Here is a 20,208-nt window from a genome sequence, read left to right as displayed (position 1 = left end):
ACTGAACTTTGGTTAAGAACTTTGCTTCAGGATGAGAACAGAAATCGTGCTCCAGCGGCACGGCGGCAGCAGAAGGCCCCATTAGCTAAAGTGGTGCTTCAGGTTAAGAACAGTTTCAGGTTAAGAACAGACCTCCGGAATGAATTAAGTACTTAACCCGAGGTCCACTGTATACACACACACACACACACACACACACACACACACACACACACCCCTACAGAGAAAGTGAAATTGGCAGATCCATCCATCTCTACTGAGAAGACCATCCCAATCAAGGCACTGTGCTGGAAAGAGGGGTTTAAACTTCACAAGAATTCTAGCCTGTATCACTTTGACTCCCTTTTTTAGCCTTCTGGGCCTGGCTAAAACATCTAAAAGAGACTCCTGGCATGTCCCGTGTCCTGAAGAATTTATCCCAGCAACAACCGACAGTAGCAGTTCTAAAACCTTCCTCCCTGTTTTGTTCCCTCCTTCACACAGGCTTGCAGCCCTCTCTGGTCTCATGAGTGCGGAAGTTCTTACTACACCACAGGAATGTGCTCCAGGGTGAACTCCAACTTCAGATTCTCCAAGACTGTGGCTCCAGCGCTCCAGAGTATGAGAATGCGCCTGTTATATAGACCTTTCTCCCTCTCTCTCTCCCTCCCTCCCTCCGTCCCCCCCTCCCTCTCTCTCTGCCAGAGGAGGGGTTTTTGGTCTCTAATGCCTTCAGCACCACTTTGAGGGAGGGGGGCTAGGAAACTGCTTGAATGGAAGCAGAACAGCAAAGCAAAGGGAATTATGTGGGCCAGCAACAGTAAAAATTGCAGCGGCGAAGCAAAGACACCTTTTCCTTCCAGACCCAAAAGAAAGAGAAAAGGACATATTTTGGATATCTATGACTTTACGTTACAGGGTGCAAAATGCAAACAATGTAGTTTTTTTTATTAAAAGGAACGTTCCTACAGAAGTCTATTGGTGTTGGGTCCACTTCTCAGTACGCTATAAGTTAGGAGAAGGTTGCTGTAGCTTCAGCCTTCTTTTACTGCTGCTCAAGCAATGCTCCCCCCATGGCCCCTTTATGGGATCAGGTACAGTGGTACCTCAGGTTACATGCGCTTCAGGTTACATACGCTTCAGGTTACAGACTCCGCTAACCCAGAAATAGTGCTTCAGGTTAAGAACTTTGCTTCAGGATGAGAACAGAAATCATGCTCCGGCGGCACGGCCGCAGCAGGAGGCCCCATTAGCTAAAGTGGTGCTTCAGGTTAAGAACAGTTTCAGGTTAAGTACGGACCTCCAGGATGAATTAAGTACTTAACCTGAGGTATATTGCAGAGGCCCAATCCCAATGCCCCAGTGAGTTGTATGTGATGTTGCCCCTTCCAGAAACTGGTGAATTCAGGTGTTCCTATGCCATGCCAGAGGAGCACACAGCCTTACTGTAACAATAGGTGTTTCTATGAGTATATAAAGCCATTAACAACCTGAGACCGGTTTACCTGTGAGAACGCCTTGCCCCATATATGCCCACTCAACTGCTCTGATTGGCAAAACTGGCACTGTTACAGGTCCCAGATCACCCCTGTTCTACATTTGTAAGAACTCGATCTTTTAGTGTGGCAACAACTACACTTTGGAACTCCCTGCCTATTGATATCAGGCAAGTGCCTTCACTAGACTCTTTTTGGCGCCTGCTAAAAACATATTTGTTTAGACAAGCCTACCCGGATGGGATGCAGGTGGCACTGTGGGTTAAACCACAGAGCCTAGGACTTGCTGATCAGAAGGTCAGCGGTTCGAATCCCCGCGATGGGGTGAGCTCCCGTTGCTCGGTCCCTGCTCCTGCCAACCTAGCAGTTCGAAAGCACATCAAAGTGCAAGTAGATAAATAGGTACCACTCCGGCGGGAAGGTAAATGGCATTTCCATGTGCTGCTCTGGTTCTCCAGAAGTAGCTTAGTCATGCTGGCCACATGACCCAGAAGCTGTACGCCGGCTCCCTCAGCCAATAAAGAGAGATGAGCGCCGCAACCCCAGAGTGGGTCACAACTGGACCTAATGGACAGGGGTCCCTTTACCTTTACCGTTACCTTTACCCAGATGTTAAGAAGGTTGATGTGAGTTTTAATCTGCAGTTAAGTAAAGGTAAAGGTACCCCTGCCCGTACGGGCCAGTCTTGACAGACTCTGGGGTTGTGCGCCCATCTCACTCAAGAGGCCGGGGGCCAGCGCTGTCCGAAGACACTTCCGGGTCACGTGGCCAGCGTGACATCACTGCTCTGGCGAGCCAGAGCCGCACACGGAAACGCCGTTTACCTTCCCGCTAGTAAGCGGTCCCTATTTATCTACTTGCACTTAGGGGTGCTTTCGAACTGCTAGGTTGGCAGGCGCTGGGACCGAGCGACGGGAGCGCACCCCGCCACGGGGATTCGAACCGCCGACCTTTCGATCGGCAAGCCCTAGGCGCTGAGGCTTTTACCCACAGCGCCACCCGCGTCCCACTAATCTGCAGTTAGGCAGTTGTTATTTTAACTTTTCAGAAGTCTTTATTGTTGTTATTTTTTCTTGTTGATATTTTTCTCTTTTTGTATGCTGCTTTAAATGTTTTAATTTTTTTTTTAAAAAAGAATCAAGCAGTGTATACATTTTTTGAAATAAATAAATAAGCATCACTATAATTTCTGCAGCTCCCTCCTAATAACCCTGTGGACTGTACATTGCTGAGGTGCTGAGGCTTTTTTATCCTTCGCCTCCACACAGAACTGCAGTTCCCAGAGTTTCTTGAAGACTTTAAAACCAATTAAACATGTAATATAGATATATATATACCCTTAGGGAACCTCAATAAAGAAGAAACACAGCAGAACCCAGGAGATAAGATTTCAGAACAGGAAAGGAGAAAGATTGGCCTAAGATACAGGACTTTCTTGCTCCAAAGGAGACAAAGAATATATTATATATATATATATATATATATATATATATATATATATATATATATGCAGGTTTTGGTGTCCTCGGGTATCTTCCCGTGTAAAAGTTGGGGTGCCTAGACACCCCAACTTTTACACGGGAAGATACCCGAGGACACCAAAACCTGCATTCCTGTACCCGTGAAAATCTACGAAAGCATATATATATATATATATATATATATATATATATATATATATATATTGGCAAGCCTTTATCCGCTTCCTGAAAGTAGCCAAGATCTCTTAATGATCTCCTGCCTGTTCTATCGCAGGATGCCAGACATACATGGATATAATTATCGTGCTGGACGGTTCCAACAGCATCTACCCCTGGGTGGAAGTACAGAATTTCCTGATCAGCATCTTGGAGAAATTTTACATTGGACCAGGCCAAATACAGGTGAGAAAACACATGTGAGGAATTTCTCTCATATCAGCACATCCTCATCTTTTGTTTTATAGCTTTTTCCAATCTGGCGTGCTAGGAACCATCACCCTTGCCAACGCACCGTGCTTTTCTTCAAGAATCAGTCGAATATTGTTTGCATTTGAAAGAGACGCTACCCAGGACGAAGCAAATGCATTGGGCTGCTTTGGGCCAGGGGAGCAGGCAGGGGTCTGACCTCTGGCAAAAGACTTTGCAAAAGTCAAACCTTTGGGAGGAATCATAGAATCGTGGTGTTGGAAGGGACCCCCAACAGTCATCTAGTCCAGCCCCCTACAGCACATAGTTAAACTATGGAACTCCCTCCCACAGGAGGAAGTGATGGCCACCAACTTGGGTGGTTTCAAAAGAGGATTGGACAAATTCATGGAGGAGAAAGCTATTGATGGCTACAAGCCAGGATGGCTATGTTTCTGAATACAGTGGTACCTCGGGTTACATACGCTTCAGGTTACATACGCTTCAGGTTACAGACTCCGCTAACCCAGAAATAGCACCTTGGGTTAAGAACTTTGCTTCAGGATGAGAACAGAAATCGTGCTCCAGCGGCGCAGCAGCAGGAGGAGGCCCCATTGGCTAAAGTGGTGCTTCAGGTTAAGAACAGTTTCAGGTTAAGAACGGACCTCCGGAACAAATTAAGTACTTAACCCAAGGTACCACTGTACCAGTTGCTAGAAATGGCAGGAGAGGAGGTTGCTCTTATGTTTGAATCCTGCTTGCCAGTTTCCCACAGGCATCTGGTTAGCCTCTGTGAGAAGAGGATGCTGAACTACATGGGCCACTGAACTGGTCCAGCAGGTTCTTCTTATGTTTTTATCACAGGCGTAATGAGTGCAACATATCGGATGTAGAATCATAGGACTGTAGAGTTGGAAGGATTGTTTGGTCCAGCTCCCTGCAATGCAGGAATAAGAGCTAAATGCAGGAATCGTGTTTACAGTATAAGACTGCCTGTTAAAATAAATCATGACAGGTTTGTTCAGAAATTGGAGCTTGTTAACATGTTGTGCGTTATTCACTAAGCAATCTGTGCTATTAAGCACTCCATTTTACTAAATATGTGTTGTATTAATGTCGTATCAAAATATATTAAAGCCGGTGTAAGCAGATATTGTTGGGCTTTAGCCTGAGCCAGCATGACTGTTGGTCAAAGTTGATGGGTATTGTAGTCCAGCAACATCCAGAGGGCCTCACATTGGCTACCTTTGCCTTAAGGGATCCACAAACCATGTGCTCCTCCTTCTTTTCCCCCATTCCAGGTTGGAGTCGTCCAGTATGGAGAAGATGCCGTGCACGAGTTTCATCTGAATGACTACAGGTCTGTGAAGGATGTGGTGGAAGCCGCCAGGCACATTGAGCAGAGAGGGGGCACAGAGACCCGGACGGCCTTCGGGATAGAATTCGCTCGGTGAGCAATGTGGGACAACCGGCTTCATATAACCAACATGCTTAAGTCTAATTAGTGCATGAAGGGGTTAATACCATAAAGTAAGCTGCCCTGCCAGGCTTAGCCAAGACACTCTCCATCACTGTGGGAGCAAGGTAATCAAGCTTATTTTTACCCTGATGAACTCAACCTCTCTTGAGTTCCTGGACTTTCACCACTGTGAACTTTCACCAATGTAACTAAGCCAAGTTTTACTGCCTGCACAACTTTTTCTGACTGCACATGAATCTGACCTTTAGAGGATTTGTAAGTAAACCATGTGTAACTTGCCAAATATGTGGTATTTCTTTATGCTAGGGGGAAAGGAAAGTTCTGGAACTCACAAGGGCATATTTTAGAGATCTAACAACCTATATTTCCACTCTTTACTTTTCTGCATATTTTGTGATTTTAAACCTCTGCTGGGGTTCTCTCACCGAAGAGTACTTGCCCCAAACCTAGATCTTGGCATCCAGGAAGTCTCCTTTCTATATACCTATTCTTCCCCTTCAAGATCTCCCAAAGGACATTCTTGTGCATGGCTGGTATCTTTTTGTATGCATGAGGTTACTCCATTGTAACAAGACTCTAGTTTGGATAGCTTTAAAATTACATAACCAAATGCATCTTCTTTGTCCTATCAAACACAATTACTTTTCAGCAGCATCAGGTAAACAAAGTGAATGGCTCTATACAAGTAATGGGACACTCTGATCTCAGTAAATCCCTTGCCTGAATGAAAGTGAGCTGGGATGTAAGACTGCATGGATATTTCAAATTCAGATTCTCATTTTTTCATTCTTCAGTTTTCCACACTTGCAAATCAGTTTGTGATATTTTTCTTAAGTCTTCATGAAAATTTCTCCGCGTTTTAGTACACATTTCTCTCAATATACACATTATTTGCAGAGCAATTTTCCCTTACGTAGGGATGCGGGTGAAGCTGTGGGTTAAGCCACAGAGCCTAGGACTTGCCAATCAGAAGGTCAGCGGTTCGAATCCCCGCGACGGGGTGAGCTCCCACTGCTCGGTCCCTGCTCCTGCCAACCTAGCAGTTCGAAAGCACATCAAAGTGCAAGTAGATAAATAGGTACCACTCTGGTGGGAAGGTAAACCGCGTTTCCGTGCGCTGCTCTGGTTCACCAGAAGCGGCTTAGTCATGCTGGCCACATGACCCAGAAACTGTACACTGGCTCCCTTGGCCAATATAGCAAGATGAGCGCCGCAACCCCAGAGTCAGCCACAACTAGACCTAATGGTCAGGTCCCTGAATAGTTGTATGTTGCCTTCACTTGGTGTGCTCACTTTACCCAAGTATATGCACTTTAGTACACAGCACCTGACTGGAGAACTGCAGTGTGGTATAACGGCTAGAGTCCAGAAGACCTTGGAGGCCAGGGTTCATATCCCCACTCTACCATGAAACTCATTGGGTGTGCCCTTGGGGGCCAGTGATAGCCTCTCAACCAAACCTACCTCACAGGGTTGTTGTGAGGGTTAAACGAGTAGAACCACATATGCCATCTTGAGCTCCTTGCAGGAAAAAGTGGGGATATAAATGCAATGAAATAAATAAATATAACAAATCAGAATTCTCCCCCATCCCTAGATATAAGGCAACTTTGGCATGCTTCGGTTCTGAAACATTCAATTCAACCTAATAGAAATGGTTCCTTAAAGATCTTAGACAATCTCTTTCTCACTTTTGTCTCTCTGTCGCCATGTTTCTGCCCAAGATGCTTCTTCAGCTCTTTAAAAAATCTCCATAGAAACAAGACCAGCCATTGTGAACATGTTGTGATATTCACACTTCATCTGCAAAGGAAACTTCCGCAGAACTGAAATGTTAGCTCCCCATAATCTCTTGAATTTCAGCACAGAGGCGTTTCAGAAAGGCGGCCGCAAGGGCGCCAAGAAAGTGATGATTGTCATCACAGACGGAGAATCCCATGACAGCCCCGACCTCGAGAAGGTGATTGAAGGCAGCGAGAAAGATAATGTCACCAGATACGCTGTTGCGGTGAGTCTCCCTTTGGCACCACCTACTAGGAGCTTTGGCCAAAATTGCTCCAGAGTGAATTTAGAGTCAGGATCGGGCTCTCCACCGGTGAAACCATCAGTGCTGGTTTTCAGACATTCTGCTTTTGAGGATCGCAATTGACATTTACTTGACTGTCAGAGAAACCCTGGATCTTGCAGAGCTTTCTGGAGTGTGTTCAAAGGTGCACTCTGGGAGCCAAACTGTGTGTTACGCTCAATCTAGCAGTTCCATCTCAGTTTTCCTTTTCATTAATTACACATAGTGGGGGGGGTTGTTATTACAGTGGTACCTTGGGTTACATACGCTTCAGGTTACATACGCTTCAGGTTACAGACTCCACTAACCCAGGTTAAGAACTTTGCTTCAGGATGAGAACAGAAATCGTGCTCCGGCAGCACGGCAGCAGCAGGAGGCCCCATTAGCTAAAGTGGTGCTTCAGGTTAAGAACAGTTTCAGGTTAAGAACGGTCCTCCGGAACGAATTAAGTACTTAACCCGAGGTACCACTGTATTATAAAGGGCAGGGAGGCAATGGTTGCTTTTGCACATAATGCTAAGCTATGGTTGCTCAACGAACCATGAGACACTGCACAGAAAAGCAAACAAGCCATGCTTTCTCCCCTCCAAAGTTTGGCTTGCTTACAGTCTCCCCTTGCCTAAACCCTCTTTAGCTTGGCGAGCCTCCAGGGCGAACTGGCCAAACAAACCCTAGCTAAGCAAGGAAGTTTGGTTCAGAGGTAATGCCAAACCATCGTTAAAACAAGCCACACTTTTGTAATCCAGCAACGTCATGGTCTTGCCAGAAAACAAACCATGGTTGAGGCTGGGTCCAGACTTTCAAAGAAACCTCACTTTGGCTAAACAAACCATGGCTTAGCATTTTTCCCCCAGACATAGAAGTACCATACTTTTCCTTGTATAAGACGAGGGTTTTTTCTTCAAAAAGTATGTCAAAAATTGGCGGTCATCTTATACATGGGTAATGGATCTGGGGGAGGTGGGATTGGTTGGTGCCCGGAGATTGTCAGTGGTTATTGGGTGCATTATTGGTGGCTGTGGAAAGGGCTGTTGTTGATTGGCTGCTTCTGCCGGCAAGGGAACAGGTTTTGCGATGCGTGTGAGAAGCAGCGTAGCTCAGGCGGGTGAGCGATTTTTGGCAATCCTCCCTTAAAAAAGCTCATCAACTCTGGGCAATCTCCCCCCATTTTCTTAATTTTGAGTCCTCAAAAATAGGGGGCATCTTGTACATGGGGGCGTATTATACACGGAAAAATACAGTAAGTTCATTTTGGTGCCAAAGGTAAGCAGACACGTGGCACTGCTTGTAGAAGTCCCCAGTTTTAATCCCTATCATTTCTAGTTTTAAAGCATTAGGGATAGCAGACTTGGAAAGGTCTTCTTCCTATAGGAGCCACTCCCAGTAGACCTGAGGTGGGCAGATTCAGCTCTTTAGTGCTGGAAAAGCTGACTGACATTTGTTCTAATTCATTGGTAAAGAGTGGGTTTCTCTGATGGAAAGCAGTGAGATGAGCGGAAATCTGGATGAGCCCTTAACCTTGCCCTGGAATGTTCTTGACAAATGCCTTTCATTCTGCAGGGAAAAAAATATGAGGCACATCTTTTTGCTTTCTAATACAGGTTCTTGGCTATTATAACAGAAGAGGGATCAATCCTGAAGCCTTCCTGAAAGAAATCAAATATATAGCGAGTGACCCAGATGAAAAACATTTTTTTAATGTCACTGATGAAGCTGCTCTCAAAGATATCGTGGACGCTCTGGGGGAAAGGATTTTCAGCTTGGAAGGTGAGCTGCAGGGCTTGCTACTGCCTAAAGTTTCTCCATCTCACCTGTCCCACTTTTGAAAGGCAGGTCACGCCAGTCAGTCCTTTTGCAGAAATGTGCATATTGGGCAGAGTTGCATGCAAACGTGTGTTTCACTAAAACACCAATGAATTTTTACAAGGGCTTTAAAAATAATAATAATAAAACCCTCTAACTCATGCAGAAATGTGGAGGACTAAATTTGAGACAGCTCTTACCCTCAGAAATATTTAGCCTCTTCCTAATGTTTAGTCAGAATTTCCTTTCTTGTCATTTGACTCTGTTGGTTCAAGTCCTACACTCTGGAGCAGCAGAAAAGAAGCTTGCTCCATCTTCCACCTGACGTGACAATTATTTGAAGGTGGCTGTCCTATCACCTCTCAGTCTTGAGAGGTGAAGCTGTGAAGTTATGTGGAAGTTGGTTCCAGATTTCAGAAAGCATAGGTTAAAATTTGATTCATGCGAGTTCACCAGTGTTCTACTTCCTGTTCTGTCCATTCCAGACGCCTAATTCCCCAAACTGTAGAAATTAATGCTGTAAAATTATGCTGGGAAGTGGTAGTTAATTATTATTATTTTTCCTTTTCCATTGTCCCTATTTGGCATCTGACTGTTTTTTCCCCATGGATGGTGTCTGACAATTCCTGAAATGCCTTTCCCTTTTGTCTGCAGGCACCAACAAGCATGAGATATCCTTTGGCCTCGAAATGTCCCAGACGGGATTTTCATCCCATATTGTGGAAGTGAGTGAATAACACTCTTGTTTTTGTCATTTCCCCACCATGATTCATGTGGCTTTGGCATGTGGCTTTGGCATGTGGAGAGCTTTTCGGTTGTGATGGATGGGGGCATCTAAAGGCCCATGTATGGTAGCAGATGATACCTGGATTATTTATGCACCCAAAGCTGGAAGCCGCTGAGAATTCTCAGCTCCTCCGTGGGCCAAAAAAGCTGATTTCCTGATGCAATTTGAAACAAAAGCATTGAGCGAGGGGCCAGGAACTTTCAGATATGTTTTCATTTGGTTCCTCATGGAAAGTGATCCCAAGGAATGGCTCCTCCATTTATTTCTGAGAATGTGTTGACTGAAAATTTAGATGAAGCCATTTTTAGTATATATTTTTGCCCTCTCTGGGCTGGATTGTTCTTGGCAGCGTAGACAAGACTTCCTAAGACTGACTCTCCTATGAAGCAGCAGGTTATGAGAGACTTGAAGTGGCAAGAAATGGTTGGATGTTGAAGTTAATAGAAAAACAAATTACAAGGGGCAGGGAGTTGCCATTTGGATTTTCACGCATATGCATAAACCCACACCATACTTTTAAAGCACGTGTCTTTAATCCTGGGAACTGAAATTTACCTACCACAGAGCAAACAAACTACAGTTCCCAGGATTCTTTGGGGGAAAGCCTAAATGTGCTCTAACTGTATGGTATGAGTGCACCCACAGATCCAAATGCCTTCCAAAGAAGGCCTGGAAGTTACTGAGAGTTTCTGAGAGTTGCGCCTCTTCCTCTTCTGCAAGGACTCAGGGAACAACTCTTGGTTCCTTCTATGTAGCTGCTTGACATGCAAAAACAAAACCAGTAGGTGCATCCCAGTTTCCATGCTAGACAAAGCCACACCAATTGAATCTCTGCCTACCATACTGCAGCTGAAGACACAGGAGTTCTGGCCATAATGAAAGCAACAGTGACAGCCTTACTCTCAGCCTATGGTAGTTTTTGGCCAGAAGGGGAGCTTTGATTATAAATTGATTTACTTTGCTCTTTTCACAAGGACTGAGCTGATGCTGGTGGGGATTTTTTTCCCTGGTGTGTGTTTTTTCTAGAGTTGCACTGCCAAAATTGACAAGTCTGGAGGAACTGGCAAGTCTCAGAATATTTCACTTGCTGACTTGGCAGAGGCTTCCTTGCACATTCCCAGAGCTCCTTTAAATACTGGAAGCTTCTCTTGCTGTAGCTAAAATGCAGATTATAAGCCAATGTGCTGGACGGTTTTAAATAACAATACCAAAAGCGATGCCAGCGGTCGAATGCCAAGGGAAGCTGTGCGGGTGGCTGTTCCTTTTGAGGGACAGAGACCAGAACATGCGAGAGCCAAGAAGAAGGAAACTGCCAAACTGCTCCCAAAATTACACATCAATTGCCTAATATTCCGGCCATCAATGATTCAGCATCTAATTTAGGACTTATCAACAATGATCTTTCCTCTGCTCTTTCCAGGCAAAGTCCATGGTTCAAAGCTCCATGTTTGAGCACCCTTTTTTTATTGATCTGGAGCTTTCCTCGCAAATACCCGCTCTTTAAAGCTGAATTGGAGCAAAAGGCAGTTATGGAAAACCCGAAGTGATGTTTGCTCCAATTGAATGTTAAAGAGCGGGTTTTCATTGGGGAAGTTCAGGGTGGGGGGGGGAGCATTCAGACACAAAGCTTTAAAGCTCAAACCAGTGTGGATAAGCTCTTTATTGCAGAAAAGGCCTAACACACACCAACATGCTCAAGAAGATGAGCTCTACCACATACAAAGAGTCTCCCAGAATTGCCTGTTAGGAAAATTCAGCACACACACTTTATACCATAATTCCCCACCTTATTCTGTATGCAATTCTAAATTGCTAGATAGAAGAAAGATAGAAAATGAATAAAGTTTGAGGATAGTGATATGGATAGGGGTGCGAATTGATTCAGTTCATATCTGAAAGCAACCCTACATACCGTATGTTCCGGCGTACAAGACAACTTTTTAATCCCTGGAAAATCACCCCAAAAGTTGAGGGTTGTCTTATACGCTGGGTATACGCGTTGGGAAGGAGGAGAGGGAGCTGGTGAGCAGAGACGCCCCTTCTGCTGTCGCTCCTCCTCCCTCCCCACAGAAGGGGACGCGGAAAGTCCTTCTGAGCCCACCCGCCCGCCAAACACCTTGCCTCGGGCTGCTGCTGTGACGGCAGAGGCAGCAGAGGGGGGGCGCTCTGCCCCTGGCGGTACTCAAACTCTATAACTCTAAAACTCTAAAATTGAACAGCAAAAGTTGGGGGTCGTCTTATACGCCCAGTCACCTAATACGCCAGAATCTATGGTAATTTAGACGTATCAAACCACACTTCTCTTAATTTTGCAATGCAGTTCTTTAGTCAAGTAATGTGTGCAAAAATGCATATGCTAGGGTAAAGTGTGCTCAAAGAGGCATATATTTGTGGAAATAGCATACAAAAATACATTATATTAGGAATTGCTTTGCAACAAATGTGTATACAGTTTTAGGAGAAAATTTCACGGAAATGCTGGTGCTTTCTTGTGTCACAGCTGGAGGTGAGATCTTTAGCATGTAGAAATGTCAAATTTGTCTCTGTGCGTGTATGCCTCAAGCATACATGTACAAATATCTTAGGGCTCATTCATTCTTGTACTTGACACATTTTTGATCATACTGTGTACCAATTAATTCCCCTGGTTTGAGAGCTTTTCTCATTGTTCCATGGCTGCCACTTGCAAAAATCCACAGCCTGCAAAAAGTCACAGCCAGGGATTAATCAGTACACAATATAATCAAAATACAGCTCAAGCAAAAGTGTGGTTGAGCCCTTAGAAATTGCCAATAGCTCCTTTGTCTCCCCCCATGACCAGGATGGGATTTTGCTTGGAGCTGTGGGTGCCTACGACTGGAACGGAGCAGTCCTCAAGGAGACCAGTAGTGGTAAAGTCGTTCCTCACCGAGAATCCTACCTCCAAGAGTTCCCAGAGGAGCTGAAAAATCACGGAGCTTATCTGGGTAAGAGGAATCACCAGCAATTGCTGGGCAAGGGAAGTGGGTCAAGCTGGTTCACACAAGCAGTCCTTCCCTTCTGGACCTCAGACTATGCAATTGCTTAGGGAGGGGCTAAAATGTAAGCAGATCATGGTGTAGAGCGCACCAGTCTCTGGACTGTGGCTGGCATCTGAAGCAACAGTGCCAGGGAGATGAAGCTTGTGTGAATTGCATGATTCTTTGTCAGTTTATCCATTTGTTGTAAGAATTTATATCCTGCTTTTCTGTACTCAGTGCCAGTGTGGTGTAGTGGTTAAGAGCGGTAGACCCGTAATCTGGTGAACCGGGTTCGCGTCTCCGCTCCTCCACATGCAGCTGCTGGGTGACCTTGGGCTAGTCACACTTCTCTGAAGTCTCTCAGCCCCACTCACCTCACAGAGTGTTTGTTGTGGGGAAGGAAGGGAAGGGAGAATGTTAGCCGCTTTGAGACTCCTTCGGGTAGTGATAAAGCGGGATATCAAATCCAAACTCTTCTAAACTGGCCAACAACACAGTGAAATAACATATCAAAAATATGACAAAAAAGATAAGATGAAAAATGTATTGAACAGTAGTCAATTATCATAGTCCACCCCCCACCCTGCAATGCAGGAATATACAGCTGTCCCATGCAGGGATTGAACCTGCAACCAGAGTTATCAGCATCATGCTCTAACCAACTGAGCTATCCAGGCATAGTTGTTACCAAAAGCCAGCATCAGAATAAAAAACGGATGATTCAGGTTAAAACAAAATAAACCCACCAGGTTATAAGGCCAGACAAAATAGAAAATCTTTAGCAGCTGGGTGGAAGGGTAAAGCTATTCATGGAAGATGAGGCTGTCTGTGGCTGCTAGCAGGGCTGCTCTTGTGGTTCCCTCTGCATAACATGCTACCTTGTTTTCTGTCTGCCTTCCTGTCTTTCTGTCTGTCTGCGCTGCAGGTTACACCGTCACCTCAGTGGTGTCAACAAGACTTGACAGGATTTACGTCGCTGGAGCACCCCGCTTCAACCACACGGGGAAGGTTATCATTTTCACGATGCACACCAACCGGAATCTGACCATTCACCAGTCTCTGAAAGGAGAGCAGGTAAATTGGGCAAGAGGGGGCCATTGCTTTGGGGTTGCAGAAGATCTAAACAAGGCAGTTAGTCCAGTATGAGACTGATCCTTTCGCTATGGGTATATAAAGGTCCGTGCCCAGTCTTCAAGGACCGCCTCTTTCCACATGAACCTACCCGGACCCTGAGATCATCTGAGCCCCTCCTTCATGTCCCCCCTCCTCAAGAGGTTCAGAGGGTAGCAGGCCTTCTCTGCAGTGGCTCCCTGTCTGTGCAATGCTCTCCCCAGGGAAGTTCACCTGGCGCCTTCATTATGCAACTTTAGGTGCCAGGCAGAAACATTCCTTTTTAACCAGGCCTGTGGTTAATCCGATTTACATCCTATGCCCTTTTAAAATGTGGGTTTTTGGGGCAGGGGTATTGGGTTGCTGTTCTTATTTTTATTAGGTATTTTTGTGGTATTTTGTGGTTTTATATCTTGATTTTATTCTGTGAACCGTCCTGAGACCCCCAGGTATAGGGCTGTATATAAATTCAATGTAATAATAATAGTAGTAGCAGTAGCAGTAGTAGTAGTAGTAGTAGTAGTAATAGTAGTCTGAGCATCCACTGCGACAATTCATAGAATCATAGAACTGTAGAGTTGGAGGGGACCCTGAGAATCATCTAGTCCATGCAGGACTATGCAGCTGTCCCATACAGGGATCGAAGCTGCAACCTTGGTGTTATCAGTACCATACTCTAACCAATACTTCTGTACTAACTCCTTCAAGAGATTGATGGAGCATGTGTAGTGAATGCCATCCTTATGACCTCTCCTCCAAGGAATCCATTGTTGCCAGTGGCCATCACTATTTGCTACAACAGGGAATCATATTCAACCCAAGGCCAACATTCCATTCTGGGCAGCCTTCCGAGCACCATGTCCCAATGGTGGGTGGGGCCAGAGGCAAAAGTGGGTGGAGCAACACGTGTAAATTTTGTGCTTGTACAGTAGGCTAGTTTCAGCACTCACTCAGCCATTCCCCTCTCTGTAAGAGACATTGCCAGAGATTAGGGGCACACTCTAGCCAGACAAAACCACTTGGGGAGTGAAGCAGGTGTGTGGCCTGGGGAGAGTTCCAGGGGCCAGATAGAGAGTTCTGAGGGGCCACATTTAACCCCCAGGCCTGGGGTTTCCCACCCCTTTCCTACACAAATGAGGCCCATAGGTACTTTAATTTGCTAGTATAAGGCCTATAGTCTCTTGGTTGCAGTGGGTGACCTTGAGTTTTTTGCATTTTCAGATGCTTGGGACAGCCAAATGGGGTTAGACAGCAATGTCATATCTTCTAGATACCTCAGCATAGACACAATATTGTCTGTAAAGATGTTTCATCCTGGAGGTCAGTCAAGAAGCTGTTAGACTTGAAGATTGCATTTACTTGCTGCAAATCAACTTGGATCCCATCATAAATAAATTAATCATTCTCATCATAGTCTTTGGGCAAAAAAGGAATGAACTCAGGAAGCAGCATCATAGAGACAAACCATGAGTCTGATCCTTAATCTTCCAGGATCAAAGTTTTGAGTCTGCCTTTCTTTGTTCCTGAGGGAGATGTCTAGACAAGGAGATGATAGATTGCTTCCGTTTCGAAATACCTCTCATTCCAACGGGATCATTTAAGATGCCATTAATTTCTCGGAAGCAAATGGAAATATAAAGACACACAACACTCTAGCACTCGTTCCATGCATGCACACATATGTCAATGTATTCTTTTTATTTTCCAGATTGGTGCCTACTATGGAAGTGAAATCAATTCTGTAGATATTAATGGCGATGGAGTCACGGACGTTTTATTGGTTGGAGCCCCAATGTATTTCAGCGAAGGAAGAGAGAGGGGGAAGGTGTATGTCTACACCCTAAAAGAGGTAATTTACTTGGTCTTGTTCCCTACAAGCACAAAACAATTTAAAATTTTGTTTACATTTCCCACCTCTTATAGGGGGAGGGCCATAGAGGCTCAGCCGCAGAGCTCCTGCTTGGACTGCAGAAGGTTCCAGGTTCTATCCCTGGTATCCGCAGGTATGCCTTGGAGAGAGCCCTGCTGGAGAGCTGCTGCCAGTCCGTGTGAACAGTACTGAGCTAGATGGACCAATGATCTGACTCAATATAAGGCAGATATAAAACCTGTGTTGGTTTTAAAATTAATTGCCAAAACGAATGAAAAAGGTCCAAGGTTTGATCTCTGGTATCGTGAGAATGTCAAACTGGACATGACTTTAGTTTCACTTATGCTATTAATGTACAATGTAATTTATACAATTGCATAATGAAATTTGGGTTGCCATAGGTCCAATTTCAATGGCGGAACTCTCGGGGGGGAATTTCCAAAAAGCAGCTTATTTCTCAAAATTAGCTCAACCAATTTGACTTTTTTCTAAAACAAGCTCAACAACTTAGGGAAATTTCTCTCAAGAAAGCTCAACGGTTTCTTTGTGTGTGGCTTTTCACTTCTTGAAATGTGGCAACCCTAATTAACTTTAATGATGTAAATAGCAAATCAGGGAAGCTTGAGCGGAGGGAGAGGAGAAATCAAACACTTTCTCTCCCTGCTGCAGTCCTGACAAAAATTGCCTCTCCAAAGGTCCTGTCTGCATGTCAAGGGAAACTTCCCCTGGCACCAGTGAAGGCTTCCCTTCAAAGGCAAATAGTGTCTTTAGAGATAGCAGGGGCAAAAAGCTTGAGCATCCTCTCTCCACCCTCTCACTCCAAGTCCTGAGGGTGCTTAAGCTTCCCTACATCAAAAACATTTATATAAAATAGGAACAAAAGAAGAGCCTTCTGGCCAATGCCTTGTCCAGCATCCTTTTCTCACAGTGGCCAACCAGATGCCCCAATAGGAAGCCTGTGAGCAGGACCTGAGAGCAACAGCAATTCTCACTACTTGTGACTCCCAGCATCTGGCGTTCAGGGACTCACTGCCTCCAACAGGGGAGGGAAAGCATAGCCGTTGTGGCTACTTCATCCATACAACTAACAGTTTCCCTCTGAATGTAAAGCTTACATTTGTAGAATAAGTATTTGCTTTCCTTTCCTCTTTCCATCCCTTATCAAACAACGCCAGTTGTTATTTTGCTCTCTTTTTCTGCCAGCCATCTTTACATATTGCATAACAGTGAATCATTTTTCTGCCCAGACTGAACTGTCGGATTTCTCTCTCTCCGCAGAGTTGCTTATTTGGGGGCATTTGGCAGAAAAAAACCCAATGTCTGTAGGGTGTGGTTGATATATAAGCTCTTTTCTTCAAAGGATCGATTTGTTTACAATGGGACTCTGGAAGATTTGCCAGGCTACCAGAACTCCAGGTTTGGCTCCTGCATAGCTGCCGTCTCCGATTTGAATCAGGACTCCTACAATGATGTCGTTGTGGGAGCTCCGCTTGAAGATGAGCATCAGGGAGCAATATATATCTTCCATGGCTACAAGGAAAACCTCGTACGGCAATATAAGCAGGTAGAGTTCTCATGTAGGGTGAAGGGCAAGAAGACGTTTCTTTAAAATGACCAAGGAATACATTTTTCTGAGGAAAAATTCTGAGGTTTTTTTTCTTCCTCTGACCTCAGAAAAAGAAGGCCACTGTACAGAATGTTCTCTGAATATTATCAACCTTTTTTTTTTTTTTTTTTTTTTTTGGTGGCAACCACCATTCCTCTGTGGCAGCCAGGCTCATGCAGCCGGGGGCAGAGGCAGCTGGGTACATTTGCCCAGGGCCTCAGAAGGCTAAGATGCTTGAGGTGCCCCACCAGGGACTGGTTGCCTTTTTGTTTGTATTTATAACTTTATTCTAACAAGACTGCTGCCCCGGGTCTCAGACAAGCTCTGCATGGGCCTAGTGGCAGCCTCTTAGTTTTGGGACTCCCTCTCCACATAGGTTTATCCAGTGGTGAAGGAAGGCTCTCCGGCACCCGGAGTGGGGTGTCAAGGGGCAGAGCGAACCACCCACAGGGGTGAGGCGGATGGCGCATGTGCAGTGCCCATATGGACGGCACTTGAGCGGCGCCCAAAACGACGGCGCACACACGTCCTTGGCTGCCCTACAGTGAGTGTAGCCCTCGGCCGCCTGCCATTTTGTCACACATACCCCTCAGGATGACACCCGGGGTGGACCACCGCCTCGCTTCTTAGGCCCCTGGGTGTATCTGGCTTCTTCACTATACATCTTTTGGCGAACGCTGAAGAGGTACCTATTTTTACCCTGGTGTTTACTTGGGATGGGTGTTTTCAGGTCCACGCTATTCTGGTAACTCAGCTATACAGCTGCAAATATAACATTTTGAGTGTGTTTTAAGTGCAAATGTGACACTAGATGGTGATGGTGAGCTTATGGCAAATTCAATATATTTTTCAAAACGCTTTAAGAAAAAGCATTTTCACAGCTTTTTTTTAAAATGTGTGTCTAGAGTCCACCTTAATCTGTTTTAACTGTTTTTAATTATGAAATTTAAATTGTGAATTGTGACCTGCTGGTGAATTCTGACCTGCAAGGCAGGGAGGCAGCAAAGGTTGGGGCATCACCAGTGTGAGTGTCGGATTGGTCCCTCCTGCATTCTTGTCCACACAGCCCTGACGTTACCTTTGCATCATCCCAGCTAAGCAGCAGTGGCACAACCTCAGCAAGCTGGCAACTCCTACCAACGCTCCTAAGTACCTGCTGGATTCTTTTGGGTACCCACCCTTGCGAGAGAGAAAATGTGAAAACATGCCATCACTTTTGTACAGCGTCTGTTTGCACCAGGATACTGAACAGGATTCTCCTCTTGTCATTTTTCAGAGAATTACGGCAGCTGAAATTTCTCCAGGCTTAATGTATTTTGGATGCAGCATCCATGGCAACTTGGACCTGAATGAAGACAGGCTCGTGGACCTCGCCGTTGGCTCACTGGGAAATGCTGTATTATTATGGTTTGTAATGGAGGATTTATGGCTGGTGGGGCTACTTTTCAGAGCAGGGCTTTGTCTGCAGAAGCTGACTGCTGGAAGATTTGGGGCAGATAAAAAGCAAGCCCTTTTTCACACAGTGCATTGTTAACTATGGCACTTGCTTCCACTGGAGGCAGTGATGGTCACCAACCCTGCCTCACGCTGAGAAAGGGCCAAGGGGGTCTTTCTTCAGAGGGAGCCATTCTGGACAAGGTGGCTAGGAAAGTGCCTGTACCACTGCTGTTTTACCACAGCAGACAGAAGTTCTATTCAAATTTAGGTAAAAATTTAAAGTTAAATTACTTTACTTGATCTACTCAAATTTAGGTTACTTTAAACTCTGACCCACACTTCTGAATTGATAATTATCAAATTTTCAGTTTTCTGGGTTGGCTCAGGATATCTTCAAACTTTTCCTCTTCTCCATAAGGTCCCGCAGTGTGGTACGGATCAATGCCAGCCTCAGGTTTGAGCCATTCAAGATCAACATCTTCAACAAGGACTGCACTCGGAATGGGAAGGACGCTACTTGCCTGTCTGCATTTCTTTGCTTCACTGCCATTTTCCTCTCGGCTCATTTTCAGACGGCAAGCGTGAGTAAGTGGAGATCCCAGATTTCTGTCTAGATTTGCTCTCCTCACAAGGCGACTGTGTCCTACCTTCTCCAAAACTACTCTTCAGAGAGACTTGGGGGTGTATCTAAGGCAGCACTAAGTTATACCAATGTAGAGGTCTGCTTCTTCCGCTGGCGAAATGTTTTGTACCATTGGAGCCATCTAGCTCAAGAGAATGCATAAGCAAGTTTCTGGTAAATTGGGACTCAGCTACATTAGTCAAAATACAGCATTATAAATGCATTATAACACTGTGACACCAGACGGCGATGTAGAGCTGAAATCACAACTCAGTGATATTTTCAATTGTGATGTGAGCTTTACAACAGTTTTTTGTAGAGCGGTTTTTTATAGCTGTGTAGATCCAGCCTTGGTTGCGCAGTGCATTTCTGCTAGCACAACAACAGTTGTGTTGGATCCTTCTGTTGCGCAACATTAAAACCGCAAGAATATGCGTCTGTCCCTTACAGGGATCGAACCTGCAACCTTGGAATTATCATCAGCACCACACTTTAACCAACTAAGCTATCTGCTCTCACTATAGTTCTGGTAATTCACTGTGCATGTTCAAATCATTTTGAACCAATCATTTCAGCGCTGAATTACAACATCACCATTGACGAGCGACGGTACATCCCACGAGCCCATCTGGATGAGAATGGAGACAGGCTCACCCACAAGACGGTTACATTGTTTGCAGGGCAAGAATGGTGCGATAAGCTGAATTTTCATGTCTTGGTACGTGCTCAGATCTCTAAAAGTTGAGTTTCCTTGCCAGGAAGTGCAGTTTAGTCTTGAGCTGTGCATTCAAAATACCACAGACCAATTGTTTGTTAGCGGACCAAGAAATGTTGCCTTATATGCCCAACTTTGTGTAACATCTCTTTGAAAAAAATAAAATAATAATAACCATGCACCAACTACAGAAATGTTTATGAGCCACTGTGCTCACACATACCTGTTTAGGTGAGTTTACCTGTATAGTTACCGTGAGATAATGTCTACTTGCCACGGGCAACCAGATTACATGTCTTTTTACAACTCTGGTGAATAGTTAAGGAGAAACTTTTCCCGTTCAGCTTATGCTT

The 20,208-nt window shown here is 45.0% G+C and overlaps 1 protein-coding gene across 1 annotated transcript in view; it reads left to right on the top strand.

Annotated features, from left to right (window-relative positions):
* Window positions 1-20,208, top strand: part of ITGA11 (integrin subunit alpha 11) — a 92,930-nt gene that overhangs the window by 42,526 nt on the left and 30,196 nt on the right. The window contains exons 5-17 of the mRNA XM_028705830.2: window positions 484-598; window positions 3,231-3,358; window positions 4,663-4,811; window positions 6,705-6,849; window positions 8,508-8,673; window positions 9,364-9,434; window positions 12,318-12,462; window positions 13,421-13,569; window positions 15,314-15,454; window positions 16,836-17,039; window positions 18,358-18,488; window positions 18,937-19,103; window positions 19,716-19,858. Coding sequence (XP_028561663.2) covers window positions 484-598; window positions 3,231-3,358; window positions 4,663-4,811; window positions 6,705-6,849; window positions 8,508-8,673; window positions 9,364-9,434; window positions 12,318-12,462; window positions 13,421-13,569; window positions 15,314-15,454; window positions 16,836-17,039; window positions 18,358-18,488; window positions 18,937-19,103; window positions 19,716-19,858 — 1,854 coding nt within the window. The remainder of the gene's footprint in view (window positions 1-483; window positions 599-3,230; window positions 3,359-4,662; window positions 4,812-6,704; window positions 6,850-8,507; window positions 8,674-9,363; window positions 9,435-12,317; window positions 12,463-13,420; window positions 13,570-15,313; window positions 15,455-16,835; window positions 17,040-18,357; window positions 18,489-18,936; window positions 19,104-19,715; window positions 19,859-20,208) is intronic.

This window comes from Podarcis muralis, chromosome 14, assembly GCF_964188315.1.
Source record: "Podarcis muralis chromosome 14, rPodMur119.hap1.1, whole genome shotgun sequence".
Classification (NCBI taxonomy): domain Eukaryota; kingdom Metazoa; phylum Chordata; class Lepidosauria; order Squamata; family Lacertidae; genus Podarcis; species Podarcis muralis.
Note: the sequence above shows the minus strand (reverse complement) of the source record. Positions and strands in the feature narration are given on the sequence as shown.